The sequence below is a fragment of the Tamandua tetradactyla genome, chromosome 1 (assembly GCF_023851605.1).
Source record: "Tamandua tetradactyla isolate mTamTet1 chromosome 1, mTamTet1.pri, whole genome shotgun sequence".
Classification (NCBI taxonomy): domain Eukaryota; kingdom Metazoa; phylum Chordata; class Mammalia; order Pilosa; family Myrmecophagidae; genus Tamandua; species Tamandua tetradactyla.
In genome coordinates this window covers 21385571-21402400 of record NC_135327.1, presented here as the reverse complement: position 1 = coordinate 21402400, position 16830 = coordinate 21385571, and the positions used below count along the sequence as shown (strand labels likewise).

Sequence of the window (16830 nt, the reverse complement as noted above, 5' to 3'; positions counted from 1 at the left end):
GAAGATACAAATGTTTTTACAATTAACATAATGAAAATTTTAATGACATAAAATGGATATCTTAGTTAGTTTATCCATAGGCATATTTAAATAAAATACCTAAATAATCATTGTAAAGCCTGTTGTTGAGGATTTTTGTATCTATATTCATTAGAGGGATTGGTCTGTAATTTTCTTTTCTCGTGGTATCTTTGTCTGGCTTTGGTGTGAGGGTGATGTTGGTTCCATAGAATGAGTTAAGGTAGCCTTCCCTCAGTTTTTTTTGAAGAGTTTGAGCAGATTGGTACTAATTCTTTCCTGAATGCTTGGTAGAATTCATATGTAAAACCATCTGGTCCTGAACTTTTCTTTTTGGGGAGCTTCTTGATGATGGATTCAATTTCTTTTCTTGTGATTGGTTTTTTGAGGTCATCTATTTCTTCTTGAGTCAGTGTTGGTTGTCTATGCCTTTCTAGGAAGTTGTCCATTTCATTTACGTTGTCTAGTTTGGTAGCATAAAGTTGCTCATAGTATCCTCATTACCTCCTTTATTTCTGCAGGGTCAGTGGTTATGTCTCCTCTTTCATTTCTGATTTTATTTATTTTTATCCTCTCTTTTTCTTTTTGTCAACCTTGCTAAGGGTCCTTCAAGTTTATTGATTTTCTCAAAGAACCAACTTTTTGTTTTGTTGATTTTCTAAATTGTTTTCATGTTCTCAATTTCATTTATTTCTGCTCTAATTTTATTTCTTTCCTTTTGCTTGCTTTAGGATTAGTTTGCTGTTTTCTTTAGTTCTTCCAAATGAACAGTTAATTCCTTAATTTTTTTTCTTTCTTCTTTTTTGATATAGGCATTTAGGACAATAAATTTCCCTCTTCCCTTTCACTGCCTTTATTGTATCCCATAAATTTTGATATGTTGTGTTTTCATTTTCATTTGCCATGAAATAATTACTGTTTTCTCTTGTAATTTCTTCGTTGACCCACTGGTTGTTTAAGAGTGTGCTGTTTAACATAAGTATATGGAACCATGAGTAGGGCATGAGATTTTGTAGGTTTGTCCATAGTGATGCCTCGATAAATCCCAGAAGGATTTGAACAGTGAATAAAAAAGTATTTGCGAAGCTCCCAAAGGGAATGGTGAGAACGGGGAGAAATTCAACTTCCCCAAGTTGAATTCTTGATATTCTCACAAGCATTGTGGACAAGCAAAGCTATAGGCTGAGCCCTCAGTCTTGGGGTTTGTTCATATGAAACTTAACCCCACAAAGGATAAGTAAAGCCTACTTAAAATTAGGCCTAAGTGTCACCCCCAGGAGAACCTCTTTTGTGGCTCAGATGTGGCCTTTCTCTCTCAGCCAACAAGACAAGCATACTCACTGCCCTCCCCCTCTCTACCTGGGACATGACTCCCAGGGGTGTGGACCTTCCTGGCAATGTGGGGCAGAAATCCTAGAATGAACTGGGACTCAGCACCAAGGGATTGAGAAAACCTTCGCAACTGCAAGAGGGAAGAGCGAAATGAGACAAAATGAAGTGTCAATGGCTGAGAGATTCCAAACAGTCAAGAGGTTATCCCGAAGGTTATTTTAACGCATTAAATATCACCTTTTTAGTTAAGGTGTAACAGAGAGGCTGGAGGGAACTGCCTGAAAATGTAGAGCTGTGTTCCAGTAGCCATGTTTCTTGAAGATATATATATATATATATATATAATGATATAGCTTGTGATTGTATAATGATATACTATTTGATCGTGGAAACCTTGTGTCTGATGCTCCTTTTTTCTATCTTATGGACAAATGAGTAAAACATATGGATTAAAAATAAACAAATAATCGGGGGAACAAATGTTAAAATAAATTTAGTAGATTGAAATGCTAATGATCAGTGAAAGGAAGGGGTATGGTATGTATGAATTTTTTTCTGTTTTCTTTTTATTTCTTTTTCTGAATTGATTCAAATATACTAAGAAATGATCATGATGATGAATATACAATTATGTGATGATATTGTGAATTACTGATTATGTATGTAGAATGGAATGATCATATGGTAAGGATGTTTGTGTTTGTACATGGGTACATTTAATAAATATAATAAATTAAAAAATAAAAGAGTGTGTTGTTTAGCCTTCATATATTTGTGAATTTTCTGGTCCTTTGCTTGTTATTGATTTCCAATTTCATTCCTTTATGATCCAAGTTTTGTGTGATTTCAATCTTTTTAAATTTATTGAGACTTGCTTTGTGCCCCAGCATATGGTCTATCCTTGAGAATGATCCATGAGCACTTGCGAATAAGGTGTATCCTGCTGTTGTGGGGTGTAATGTTCTGTAAATGTCTGTTAAGTCTAGTTCGTTTACTGTATTATTCAAATTCTCTGTTTCTTTATTGATCCTTTGTTTAGATGTTCTGTCCATTGATGAGGGCAGGGAATTGAAGTCTCCAACTATTATGGTAGAGGTGTCTGTTTCTCTTTTCAGTGTTTGCCTCATTTATTTTGGAGCACTCTGGATCGATGTATAAATATTTATGATTGTTATGTCTTATTGAATTGTTCCTTTTATTAATACATAGTGTCCTTCTTTGTCTCTTTAAATTGTTTTGCATTTGAAGTCTAATTTGTCAGTTGTTAGTGTAGCTACTTCTGCTCTTTTCTGATTGTTGTTACTTTGTAGTATTTTTAAAGTCAGGTAATGTCAGAGATTCCACTTCATTTTTCTTTCTCAAGATATTTTTAGCTACTTGGCCACCCTGCCTTTCCAAATAAATTTGATTATTGATTTTTCTATTTATGCAAAGTAAGTTCGGATTTTAATTGGTATTGTATTGAATCTGTAAGTCAATTTGGTAGAATTGACATCTTAACTATATTAAGTCTTCCAGTGCATGAACATGGTATGTCCTTCTATTTATTTAGGTCTTCCTTGATTTTTTTTTAGCAATGTTTTGTAGTTTTCTGTGTATATGTTTTCTTTTATGTCCTTGGTTAAATTTATTCCTAAATATTTGATTCTTTTGGTTGCACATCATGTTTTTTTTTTTTTTTTTTCTTTTTGTTATGGGCAGGCACTGGGAATTGAACCCGGGTCTCTGGCATGGCAGGCAAGAACTCTTGCCACCAAGCCACCATGGCTAGCCCACATCACGTATTTTTATAATAAAAAATATAAAAATATAAAACCCTTGTTTTAGAAAAGGCACTTTTGTAAATGTGTATGCAATTGATTACTGGTATTTACTTTCCTTCCGAGATACAGAATTCTTCTAATACTTAGAATTCTAAGATCACGTGATCCCCTTTATGAAGACAAATGGCTCATGTGAGTTTCATAGGCAAATAATTTGTGAGTGAGTGTGGCCTTTATTATTTTTCAGCCTCCTACTGTTAGTCTTACAGGATGAAAATGGTGCTGACTTGTAAACATAAACAGGTTTCCACAAGGAAGAGAGGGCAAAACATTGCATTTGAGAATAGGGATGGGCCATATCTTTGATGTATTCCTTTTACCTTTTCAGCATATCATACATTTTATGTATATTTCAAAGTCATTTCTCTTCATGCCCGTTTTTTATGAAAATATTTCTGAGGGAAAAAAATCTGTATTTAGTAAAAATATATTAAAGTCTTACTCTATGTATGAGGTACTATGCTAAGCACCTTGCTGGATGAGGTATATACAAGGGACCAAAGAACTTAGAGTCTAATGGGAGAGATGTTTGCATAGATAGCTATTTTATAAAATTGGATGGTATTATAGCACTGTGATTTCTCCAAAAAAGATACACAGTAGACCAAAAAGCACATGGAAAGATGCTAAAAATCTTTAGTCATTAGGAAAATGCAAATCAAAACCCCAACTTATTACTGCATATGCAATAGGATGGCTATTATTTAAAAAAATAAAAGAAGGAAAGTGTGTTGGTGAGGATGTGGAGAAATTGGAACCCTCTTGCGTAGCTAGTGGGAGTGTAAAATGGTGCAGCTTCTTTGGAAAGCATTCGGTGAGTCCTCAAAAAGTTAAATATAGAATTACTATATGACCTGGCAATTCTCCTGGGTATATATCCAAAATAATTGAAAATAGATAATTGTACCCAATGTTCGTCACAGTATTATTCACAATAGCCAAAAGGTGAAAACACTACAAGTGTCCATCATCAGATGAATGAATAAACGAAATGTGGTGTGTGTATATACACAATGGATGTTATTCTGCATTAAAATAGCTATGAAGTTCTGATAAGTGCTACAACATGAATGAACCTTGAAAACATGCTAAGTGAAATAAGCCAGATATGAAAGGACAAATATTGTTATGACTCCACTTACATGTTATCTAGAATAGGTAAATTTGTAGAGACTGGAAATAGAGTAGAGGTTACTTTAGTGAAGGAAGGAAAAGATGAGTTATTGCTTAATGAGTACAGAATTTCTGCTTGAGTTTGTAAGGAGTTTTGGAGATAGTGGTGATGGTATGCTGAATTACATACCTAAAAATGTTAAAATAATAACAGCAAGCAGAAAGAAACAGAAAAAAGCCCTATGGCTTTGGAGAGGCAACAATTACATCTGATGGGTGGAAATTGGGAACATTCATAGTGATTTGAATCAGGCTTTGAATGATGATTTTGGTTGGCAGGTGTGAAAGTTTATGGTATGTTCCAGCAACTAGATTGTTAGGGTGGAGGGAATACCTTAGGTAGGAGAGAGGTTAGAAATTAGGAAATGGTAGGTTGGGGAAAAATAACAGAATAATGAATGTAAGACACCTAGCACAGTATGTAGTACATTGTAGATGCTCATCAAAACTTTTGTGTTTTTCTAATTCCAAGCATATGATCTTTATTTACCTCAAGAAATGTCTTTAGGATCTGTCCCCCCCCCCCAAAAAAAGTTAACTTTTAGTTTGATTTGTAAAATAATGCATATTTTCCAGTTGGTTTTTAAAATTGCAAATGAAGTAGTAAAACCAAAGTAACTCTTAGGATTTCAGTACCTTAGATTATGTAAAACTAAGTACCTGAACGATTTCTTTCCTCAGAAAGATAAGCTGCTGAGAAAAGTGACAGAAATACTGGGATAATCTCTTCTGCACCAAAGAAGGGACAATGTCACAAGTTAAAACCTCTTATTCCTATGATGCACCCACAAACTTCATCAATTTCACATCTTTGAATGATGAGGAAGATACTCAAAACATAGATTCCTGGTTTGGTAAGTGTCTGCTTTCTCTGGCCATTTTAAACATCAGTGGCTTGCTTTGTTTTGAGAACCTTAAAAAAATAGAAGGGGTTGTAAAAAAGTATCTAAAATATAAACAGATGAAACAACGATGAAGGGAAGTCCGGGACTGAGACATGTATATAGTTATGGCAGCCATGTGAAAACTTGCTCTGCTGTTATTGGACTTAGGGTATAATACCATAGCCAGAGTATTAACATTGATACAATCCACTGATCTTTTTTTCTCATGGGTGGGCACTGGGAATCGAACCCAGGTCTCTGGCATGACAAAGAAGAACTCTACCTGCTGAGCCACTGTGGCCTGCCCCAATCCTCTGATCTTACTCAGATTTTCCTAATTTTATTTGTACTTATTTTTGTATATGTCTTAAGTTATATACAGTCTTATCATCTGTTTTTTTTGTGTTTATCTACCACCAGTCAAGATACTGAAAAATTCTAACATTACTCCTAAGATATTGCCCTTTTGTAATGACAGTCACTCCCCTTCTTGCTACCTTAATCTCTCCCTGCCCCCTATCCTTTTTTAAAAAGAGAGAAAGAATATGCTACTCAGAATCCATTCCCCAAACGAGGTGGGATTGCCTAATGTTGGATCATATGCTATGACAAACTTTGAAAACAGACCAACAATAAATATAGATGCAGTTATGTTTTTACTTTATTTGAAATAATATGTGAGATCAGTGATATGTCAGGCTAGAGTTGCTGGAGCCTCTTTATTTTATTCTTTCTCATGTCTCCCATCCTCCTTAAGAGAAATTCCATGGTGAGGGACAAAAGTGAGTACATTGCCGTCCTATTTATTACTTATAATGCAGTGTCTAAATAGTATGGCCTATGCTACTCTCTTGGAAAAGGACTTTGATGGTATCCAGTGGGGTACCCAACCGCCCTAGAAGGATCTTCCCCATACTCTTGCTGTACTGGAACCCCAAGGAAATGTGTAGATTGTCTGAGATTCTTTTCTTTAAAACATGAAATGGAAATATTAGTATAACAATACCATTAAATACAATTTGGAAGTAAAAAAAAAAATCCCACTATTTTTCAAAACAACCTTAGTACTAGTATATTACTTTTCAGTTTTCTCCCAAATAATCACATCTCTTTACACAGTTGCAGTCAGAGTATATATGCAGAGTTGTTATTGTTGAAATTCTGTCAGTAGCCTGTTATTATAAGATGCAGTGTAACTTTTCACTGCTTTGCACTGAGTTACAGGCACAGCAGAACCTAAAATAAAATTCCTTAGAGAGCTTAGCTCTGTTCCACCCTCACATACCTACTCTCCCCTCTCCCTACCCTTTGAGAAAGAACTACTATTAGATGATAAGATGTGAGTCCTTGTAAACCCTACAAATCCTGTGGCAACAGTTTTTTTTAAAGAGGAACATGATGTATTTAGGTGGTGGATAAGGCCAGTTCATGCTTGTATGGTCTTAAATGTGTATCAAGCAGAGATAAGGAGCTACTTTGAAGGCAGAATTTGTATTTTCCCTTTTCTGTAACACATGCTGGCAGTGTTTTTTGTTAGAACTTTTACAGTCTCTATCTCTGATATGTAGTAAGTATTCACTGCCTTTGGATCATACTTTGCTTTGCTTGTACTTGCCAAATGAGTTAGAAGTATATTTGAAGGGGACTTTAGGTCCCATTTTTTAAGTGCATGGTACTGATTATATTGCTTCTTTGCTAATTGTTTGGACAATGATGATCTTACCTTTTCACAGATGAGAAAGCAAATTTAGAGAATAACTTTCCTGGGAAGAATGGGACAGGAGGGCTTTTTCATGGCAAAACTCCCCTGAGAAAGGCTAATCTTCAGCAAACTACTGACACACCTCTGAGACCAGGTAAGAAAGAATATTATCAAATAAAGACTCCTTGGCAAATTGTTGGGACAGTGCATAAAAGAAGCTTGAAGGATCTGAGGAAATTACCTAAATCTCTTTTCCCTGTTTTATTATTGGTGAAGTAGGCTAATTTATGATGAATGTGAAGTAACAAGGTGTTACATTTCTTTTTTGTTGTTGTTGTTGGAACTTAAGCTAATGTAAAACTTATTAGTCTTAGTAACTTTTTTGTAGTTTTGATCAGATTTCTACATAAATGATTGTGTCATCTTTAAATATGCCTTTTAATTCTTTTTCTTGCATATTGTACTGGCTAGAACTTCTAGTATTATGTTAACTAGGGGTGGGGAGAGTAGGCATCCTTATCTTGTTTTTCATCGTAAGACAAAATTCAGGCTTTCACCATTAATTATGGTGTTAACTTTAAATTTTTCATGGATAACCCTTTATAAGGCTAAAGAAGTTCCCTTCTATTCCTGTTTGTGGATAATTTTTAACAGTAATAGATGTTTGGGTTTTTGTCAAATGCTTTTACTTCATCAGTTAAAATGGCCATGATCTTTTTTTTTTCCCAATCTATTATTATGGTGAATTACACTGATTTTCTATTGTTAAGCCAACTTTGCATTTATGGGATGAATCCCAGTTGGTCCCAGTCTCAGTTGGACATGGTGTATTTTTCTTTAAATTTGCTGAATTTTGTTAAGAATGTCTGCATCATGGACTGTAGTTTTATTGTGATATCTTCATTTGTTTTTGGTAACAGTAATACTGGCCTTATAGAATGAGTGGAGACATATCTTTCCTCCTTCAATTTTTTGGAAGAATTTGTGTAAACTTGAAATTATATCTTCCTTTAATTTTTGGTTTAATTAATCAGTGAAGTCATCTAGGTTTGGAGTTATTATTATTTTCTTGGTAGGAAGGTTTTTAACTACAAATTCAATTTCTTAAATGGATAGAGAACTATTCAGATTACCTGCTATTTCTTGAGTGAGCTTTACTAGTTTGTCTTTGATTTGTCCGTTTCACCTAAATTGTTGGAATTACAGGCAAAAAGATGTTAATAATGTTCCCATATTATCCTTTCAGTATCTGTAGATTCTGTGGGGATTTCACATCGCTTGTTCTTGATACTGGTAATTTATGTCTTCTCTTTTTATCTCCTGGTCAGTTTGGTTAGACATATATCATTGCTATTAATCTTGTCTAAGAACCAGCTATGGGGTTCATTGATTTTTATTTATTGTTTTTCTGTTCTCTAGTTCATTAAATTTCATTCTCGTCTTTATTATTTCCTGTCTTCTACTTTAGGTTTAATATTCACTGAAATGAAGGCATTCACTGCTTGGTGGACACAGAGAGTGGGTGGGAGCTCTATATGTGTGCTTATAACGTTTTCAATCTAGAATTCTGTATTAAGTTGTAATATCTATATATCTCTCATCTCTAACTCGTTTCCTTGAGATTTTAGCACTGACTAGTTTTTGGTCTCCTATAGTTGACAACACTTACTACAAAGAGGCAGAAAAAGAAAATCTGTTGGAACATTTCACTCCATCAAACGTTTCTTCTTCCCTGGAAGTTGAGGTTGCCACATCAAGAAATACTCTAGCTCAACCTCAGAGGTAAGACTGTCTCAGGGCACAAAAGCCCAAAAGATTTGAGTGCTTTTTTAAATTTTCTTTTAAACTAGGTATCTCTACCATTCTAAACCTCAGTTTGCTTAGACTAACCATACCTGGCAGGCTTATTTAACAAAGGGTCAAATAAGATTATGTGTGGCAGAACTTTGTAATTGATGTACTGCATTAGGAAAATGTAGGTAAAACATTAATGCCATTTATCTCAGATCTGCCCAGAGATGCCTAATCTAGAGAGCAACAGCTGATAGAATAGGAAAGTATAGATAATTATATAAATTTCCTACTAGTTCATTTTCAAATGTTTTGATGAATAAGACAAAAAGATGATTAAAACTCCTTTGACAAAGAGTAGTTTAGCAATCAGCATGGCTTTAGTATACAATAATTTCTCCATGGTAGAGTTTGCTTCACCACAAATACATGTTTTAACTTTTGGAATTTTATCTCCTAGCAATTCCTCTTGACTTCATAATATCCTCCTATATTGTAAGAAATGGACCAAAATGGTCATGTCTTCATGTGTTTTGTATTTTTTCTAATTTTTAGGATTTTTAGTTCAATTTTAAATGAATTTTATTGAGGTATAATTTTTTTGGTGGAAAAAATAATTTTTGTATATTTTTGTTTGTTTTTTCCTGGGTAACATGTGGCTAAATTCTTTTTTTTTTCTTCTGTGTCCCTTTTCTTTTTTTTTTTTTTATTAATTTTTTTGTTTTTTTTTAATACCAAAAAACACCAAATGCAAACATTTGTAATTTCTGATCATTCCGTTCTACATATATAATCAGTAATTCACACATGATAATAAGTATCATTACATAGTTGCATATTCATCATCATGATTATTTCTTGGAACATTTGTGTCTATTCAGAAATAGAAATAAAGATAAAACAGAAAAAAATTCATACATACCATACCGCTCACCCCTCATCCTCACCAATCACCAGCATTTCACTCTAAATTTATTTTAACATTTGTTTCCCCTATTATTCATCTTTATTCCATGTTTTGCTTGTCTGCTTAACTTTTTTTTTATTGCATAGTATAACATATATACAAAGCAAAGAAAAAAGCAATAGTTTTCAAAGTACTCTTTAACAAATGGTGACAGAACCGATCCCAAAGTTTGTCATGGGCTACCATATGATCCTCTCATATTTTTCCTTCTAGCTGCTCCTGAATATAGGAGGCTAGAGGGCTTAAATACTGTTTTATCATCACAATCGACTTTTTTTCCCTTCTTTTTTGTGAACAACAACATATATACAAAAAAGTTACAAATTTCAAAGCATAGCACCACAATTAGTTGTAGAACATATTTCAGACTTTCACATGGGTTACAATTTCACAATTTTAGGTTTTTACTTCTAGCTGCTCTAAAATATTGGAGACTAAAAGAGATAATTGGTTTAATGATTCAGCATTCATATTCATTTGTTAAGTCCTGTCTTCTTTGTATAATTCCACCATCACCTTTGATCTTCCATACCTCTCACTGGGGTTGTTTGGACTAAGGCAATTCTAAATTTTTGATATTGGAAAGGTCTGTCACTAATATGGGGTAGGGAGATGGAACTATCTGGTGTTCTGGAGAGGCTGGGCTAGGTTTCAGACTTATCTGGACCAGGGGCCCATCTGGAAGTTGTAAGTTTCTGGCAAGTTACTGTAGTGCCTGGAACTCTTCTAGAATCTTGTATGTTGCCCTATGTATTCTTCAGGGTTGGTTAGAATGGTCCTGGTTGGGGATTGGCAGGTTATGATAGGTAGCAAGGTCTACATGAAGCTTGCATAAGAGCAACCCCCAGAGTAGCCTTGTGACTCTATTTGAACTCTCTCTGCCACTGGTAGTTTATTAATTACACTTCTTTTCCCCCTTTTGGTCAGTATGGAACTGTTGATCCCACGGTGCCAGGTCTGGATTCATCCCTAGGAATCTATCTCTCATGTCACCAGGGAGACTTTCACCCCTGGATATCATGTCTCACATAGCGGGGAGGGCAATGGTTTCACTTGCAGAGTTGGGCTTAGAGAGACAGAGGTCACATCTGAGCAACAACAGAGGTCCTTTAGAAGTAACTCTTAGGCATGCCTATAGGTAGTCTAAGCTTCTCTGCTACCTACATAAGCTTCACAAGAGTAAGCCTCATGACTGAGGGTATAGCCTATTGGTTTGGGTATCCCTAAGGTTTGACACAGTATCAGGGGATTCCCTGATGATAAAGTTTAATAGTTCCATAGTCTTTTCTCCCCTCCCTCAGGGGACTTTGCCAATACTTTTTGATTATCTGCTGAATATACTCTAGGATGTTTCTAGGCATTGCAATAATCTATACAGGATTAAAGGACCTCTTTCTTATTCTGTACTTCCTGTGTTTCACTTTTCAAATGAGCAATACGGATGGGTTGAATTAGATTATGTATGCACTACAAAGAATTTCAGTTCCAGAGCAAATAAACCTTTCTTCCATTGGTCTCAAAGAGTATGTGTGTTCTAAAATATAGACATTATATTCTGAATTACTTTAACCCCAACCTGTTTGACTTCGTTCTTATCTCTAAATATCAGGTTATATATATAAAACAGCCTCTCAAAATCCGGAAATAGTAATCACCACTCTGAACTTAATGTGTCTGCTCTAAAAGTTTACATTCTAGGGTCCTGTTTTCTTATAAGCATTTTCTAAAGGTGACCATACCATTGTTCGTTTTTTGTTTCTGGCGTTTTTTGTCTCACCAAACGTCCCACATGTTCATTCACATTGGTGCATACCTCACAACATTGCTCCTTTTTGTAGCAGCACAACCTTCGTTCGTAACTAAACACCATTGTTCACAATCTAATTCTACATCAGTGTATCCTTCAGCCACTGCATTCATCAGGCATCATGTAGAGGGCCCAAAGTCCACAGTCCATCAAAATCCTCAATTTTAGATAATTTCATTGCTCCCAAGAGACAGAAAACTAATAAACACACCCTTGCCAAATAGGAAATCTAAACCTCCTCTTAATTCTTGCCCCTCACCCCATTATTTACCTCTGCTGTTGCTGTGGTAGTGCTGATGGTTTCCTTTTGAACATAGCTCATAGCATGCAATAGCAGTTTTCCCCTGTACTCTGGACTTAAACACTCTTTATACAAGAATCATATCTTTGAAGTAATTCTTACAAGAGCACATTCATTTTTCTAGTGTGAGTCAGTAATACACATAGGTCTGTACAACCCCTTTCAATCTTGTTCATCTTCATTATGGTAATATTACTTCTAGACCCACTGGAGAGTCACCTTCGCTCCTATCTATTCCCTTACATTAGAGGTCAACCTCGTTAGGTAACGGTTTACCCATCTCTAGCTTCTGTGTATGTCTAAGTCCCCTATCTTCTGTATTATAAGCCTTTGATTATACCTTTATGCTGGTCATAAAAGTGGACCCATATAGTATCTATCCTTTTGTTTATGGCTAACTTCACTCAGCATTATGTCCTCAAGGCTCATCCATGTTGTCATGTGCTTCAGGACGTCATTTTGTCTTACTGCTGCATAATATTCCATCGTATGTATATACCACATTTTGTTGATCCACTCGTCTGTTGATGGGCATTTGGTTTATTTCCATCTTTTGGTGATTGTGGATAATCCTGCTATGAACATTGGTGTGCAAATGTCTGTTTGTGTCATTGCTTTCAGCTCTTCTGGGTATATACCAAGTAGTGCTATTGCTGGGTTATAGGGCAACTCAGTAGTTTCCTAAGGAACTGCCAAAGAATCTTCCGTATTGGCTGCACCATTATACATTCCCATCATCAGTATATAAGTGTTCCAATTTCTCCACATCCTCTCCAACATTTATAGTTTCATGTTTGTTTAATAGCAGCCATTCTTATAGGTGTGAGGTGTTATCTCATTGTAGACTTGATCTGCATTTCCCTTATAGCCAGTGAAAATGAGCATCTCTTCATTGCTTTTGAACCAGCTGTATTTGCTCTTCAGAAAAATACCTATTCATGTCTTTAGCCCATTTTATAATTGGATTGTTTATTCTTTTTCTGTTGAGTTGTATGATTTCTTTGTATGTACAGGAAACCAAACTTGTCTGATATGTGATTTCCAAATATTTTCTCCCATGGAATTGGCTGCCTTTTCACCTTTTTAACAAAGTCTTTTGAGGTGCAGAACCATTTGATTTTGAGGAGTTCCCATTTATCTATTTTTTCTTTTGTTGCTTGTGCTTTGAGTGTAAAATTTGTGAAGCTACCTCCCATTGCTAGGTCACAAAGATGTTTCCCTACATTTTCTTCTAGAAGCTTTGTGGTGCTAGTTCTTATATTTAGGTGTTTGATCCACTTTGAGTTGATTTTTGTGTAGGGTATAAGATAGGGGTCCTCTTTCATTCTCTTGGCTGCTGATATCCAGTACTTCCATGCCCAATTATTGAAAAGACTATTTTGTCCCAATTCAGAGGATTTGGGGGCCTTGTCAAAAATCAGTTGACCATAGATTTGGTGGTCTATTTCTGCATTCTCAATTCAACTCCATTGGTCAATGCTTCTGTTTTTGTGCCAGTACCATGCTGTATTGACTACTGTGGCTTTATAATAGGTTTTAAAGTCAGGAAGTGTTAATCTTCCCATTTCGTTCTTTTTTAGGATGCTTGTAGCTATTTGGGGTCTCTTTACCTTCCAGATGAATTTGGTAGTTAGCTTTTCCAAATCTTCAAAGTAGGTTGTTGGAATTTTGTTTGGTACTGTGCAGAATCTGTAAATCAACTTTGGAAGAATTGAGATCTTAACTATATTTAGCCTTCCTATCCATGAGCACAGAATGTCTTTCCACTTATTTGGATCTCCTTTGATTTCTTTTAGCAATGTTATGTAGTTTTATGTGTACAAGTCCTTTACATCCCTAGTTAAGTTCATTCCTAAATATTTGATTCTTTTAATTGCTATTTTGAATAGAATTTTTTCCTTAACTGACTGCTCAGCCAGCTCATTGCTTGTGTGTTACTGATTTTTACACATTAATTTTATGTCCCACCACCTTGCTGAATTTGTTTATTAGTTCAAGTAACTTTGCTGTAGATTTCTCAGGATCTTCCAAGTATAATATCATATCATCTGCAAATAATGAGAGTTTTACTTCCTTTCCAATTTGGATGCTTTTCTTTTTTGCCCTGCCTGATTGCTCTAGCTAGAATGTCTAGCACAATGTTGAATAATAGTGGTGACAGTGGGCATCCTTGTCTTGTACCTGATCTTAGGGGAATGCTTTCAGTCTCTCTCCATTGAGTACGATTCTGGCTATTGGTTTTTCATATATTCTCTTTATCATATTGAGGCAGTTATCTTTGATTCCTATCTTTTGGGGTGTTTTTAATCAGAAAAGGTTGCTGAATTTTGTCAAATGCTTTTTCAGCATCAGTTGAGATGATCATGTGATTTTTTCCCTTTTGAATTGTTAATGTGCTGGATTACATTAATTGATTTTCCTGTGTTGAACCATCTTTGCATTCCTCATACAAACCCCACTTGGTCATGGTGTATAATTCTTTTAATGTGCTGTTGGATTCAATTTGCTAATATTTTATTGAGAATTTTACATCTATGTTCGTTAGGGAGATTGGCCTGTAGTTTTCCTTTCTTATAGCATCTTTACCTGGTTTTAATATTAAAATTATGTTAGCTTCATAAAATGAGTTAGAGTTCCTTTTCCTTCAGTGTTTTGGAAAAGGTTGAGCAGGATTGGTGTTCTTTCTGGAATGCTTGATAAAATTCCCCTGTGAAGCCATCTGACCTTGGACTTTTCTTTGTAGGAAGATTTTTGTTGACTGATTGAATCTCTTTATTTGTGACAGGTTTGTTTAGATCTTTTATTTCTTCCTGAGGCAGTTTAGCTTGTTTGTGCATCTCCAGGAATTTGTCCATTTCATCTAAGTTGTTTAATTTGTTGGCATATAGTTGTTCGTAGTATCCTCTTATGATTTCTTTTGTTTCTTCAGAGTCTGTGGTAGCACACCCGTTCTCATTTCTGATTTTGTTTATTTGCATCCTCTCTTTTTTTCTTTGTCAGTCTTGCTAGTAGCCTTTCAATTTTATTGATTTCTCAAAGAACCAACTTTTGATTTTATTGATTCTTTCTATTGTTCTTTTGTTCTCCCATTCATTTATCTCTGCTTTAATCTTTGTTATTTCTCTTCTCCTATTTGCTTTGGGGTTAGTTTGCTGTTTTTACTCACGTTCCTCCAGGTTTGCTGTTAAGTCCTCAATTTTTGCTCTTTCTTGTTTTTCAATGTAGGCATTTAAGGCAATAAATTTCCCTCTCAGCACAGCCTTTGCTGCATCCCATAAGTTCTGATAAGTTGTATTCTCATTTTCATTCATCTCCAGATAGCTACAGATTTCTCTAGCACTTTCTTCTTTGACCCACTGGTTGTTTAAGAGTGTGTTATTTAATCTCCATATATTTGCAAATGTTCTCATTCTTTAGTGGTTCTTGAGATCCAGCTTCATCTCATTGTGATCTGAGAAAGTGCTTTGAATAATTTCAGTATTTTTAAATTTATAAAGACCTGTTTTGTGCCCCAGCATATGATCTATCCTGGAGAATGTTCCATGAGCACTAGAGAAGAATGTGTAACCTTGTGCTTTGGGGTGCAGTGACCTATATATGTCTGTTAGGTCTAATTCTTTCATCAAGTTATTTAACTTCTGTATTTCCTTGTTGACCTTCTGTCTGGTTGTTCTATCTATACAGGAGAGTGGTGTGTTGAAGTCTTCTACTATTATTGTTGAAACATCTATCACTCACTCCCTTCAGTTTTGCCAGTGTCTTTCTCATGTACTTTGGAGCTCCTTGATTGGGAGCATAAACATTGATTATTGTTATTTCTTCTTGGTGAATTGACCCTTTAATTAGTATATAATGTCCTTCTTTGTCTGTTATGTCTTTACATTTAAAGTATACTTTGTCCAATCTTGGTATAACTACTCCTGCTTTATTTTGTTTAGAACTTGTGTGGAAAATCTTTTTCCATCCTTTCACTTTCAATCTATTTATATCCTCGTGTCTAAGATGGGTCTCTTGTAAACAGCATATAAGCTGGATTATGTTTCTTAATCCATTCTGCCAGTCTGTATCTTTTAATTGGTAAGTTTAGTCTGTGAACATTCAAAGTTATTACTGAAAAGGTGTTTCTTGAATCCACCATCTTATCTTTTAAGTTTTTTTTGTCAGATCTATGTATTCTTTTTCTGTTTTCTCTTTGTGTTCTTTAAATTACCCTTAGTGCTTCTCTTTAGTTCTGTGCCCTCCTCCAGACCGCCCCTCCTGTCTTTTTTTTTTTTTTACACCCGACAGAATTCCTTTTAGTATTTCTTGTAGAGCCAGTCTCTTCTTGAGAAATTATTTCAGGACTTCTTTGTCTGTGAAAACTTTAATCTCTCCCTCAATTTTGAAGGACAATTTGGCTGGGTATAGAATTCTTGTCTGGAAGTCTTTCTCTTTCAGGATCTTGAATATATCATACCACTGCCTTCTCACCTCCAGGGTGCTAGTTGAGTAGTCTGAACTCAGTCTTATTTGGTTTCCCTTGAATGTAGTAGATTGTTTTTCTCTTGCTGCTTTCAGGATTTTCTGCTTCTCTTCAACATTTGACAGACTGATTAGTATGGGCCTTGGGGAAGGCCTATTTGGATTTATTCTGTTTGGAGTTCGTTGTGCTTCTGTGACTTGTGTATTTATGTCCTTTATGAGGGTTGGGAAGTTTTCCCCCATTATATCCATAACTACTTTTCCTAGCCCTTTACTCCTCTCTTTTCCTCCTGGGACACCAGTGATTCTTATATTTGTGTGCTTTGTTTTGTCTGTCATTTCCCTGAGTTCCCATTCAGTTTTTTCCATCTTTTTTGCCATTTGCTGTTTTGAGTCTTCAAAGTCAATTATTCTGTCCTCTAGATCACTTATTCCTTCTTCTGTCTTTTCAAATCTGGTGTTGTATGCTTCTAGTTTGATTTTATTTGGTCAACAGATACTTTTATTCTCTGTGATTTCTGCTATTTTTCTATTTATTCTTTCAATTCCTCTTTGTGCTCTTCTGCTGTCT

The 16830-nt window shown here is 35.2% G+C and overlaps 1 protein-coding gene across 7 annotated transcripts in view; it reads left to right on the top strand.

The window, feature by feature from the left end:
- TPX2 (TPX2 microtubule nucleation factor) overlaps positions 1–16830 on the top strand; it is a 98213-nt gene that overhangs the window by 30906 nt on the left and 50477 nt on the right. For all 7 annotated transcript variants that reach the window (XR_013156036.1, XM_077111912.1, XM_077111915.1 and 4 more), the window contains 3 exons: positions 5028–5200; positions 6964–7086; positions 8588–8714. Coding sequence is in view for 6 of the 7 variants with exons in the window: in XM_077111912.1 (XP_076968027.1) it covers positions 5095–5200; positions 6964–7086; positions 8588–8714 (356 nt within the window). In the remaining variant the exon portion in view is untranslated. The remainder of the gene's footprint in view (positions 1–5027; positions 5201–6963; positions 7087–8587; positions 8715–16830) is intronic.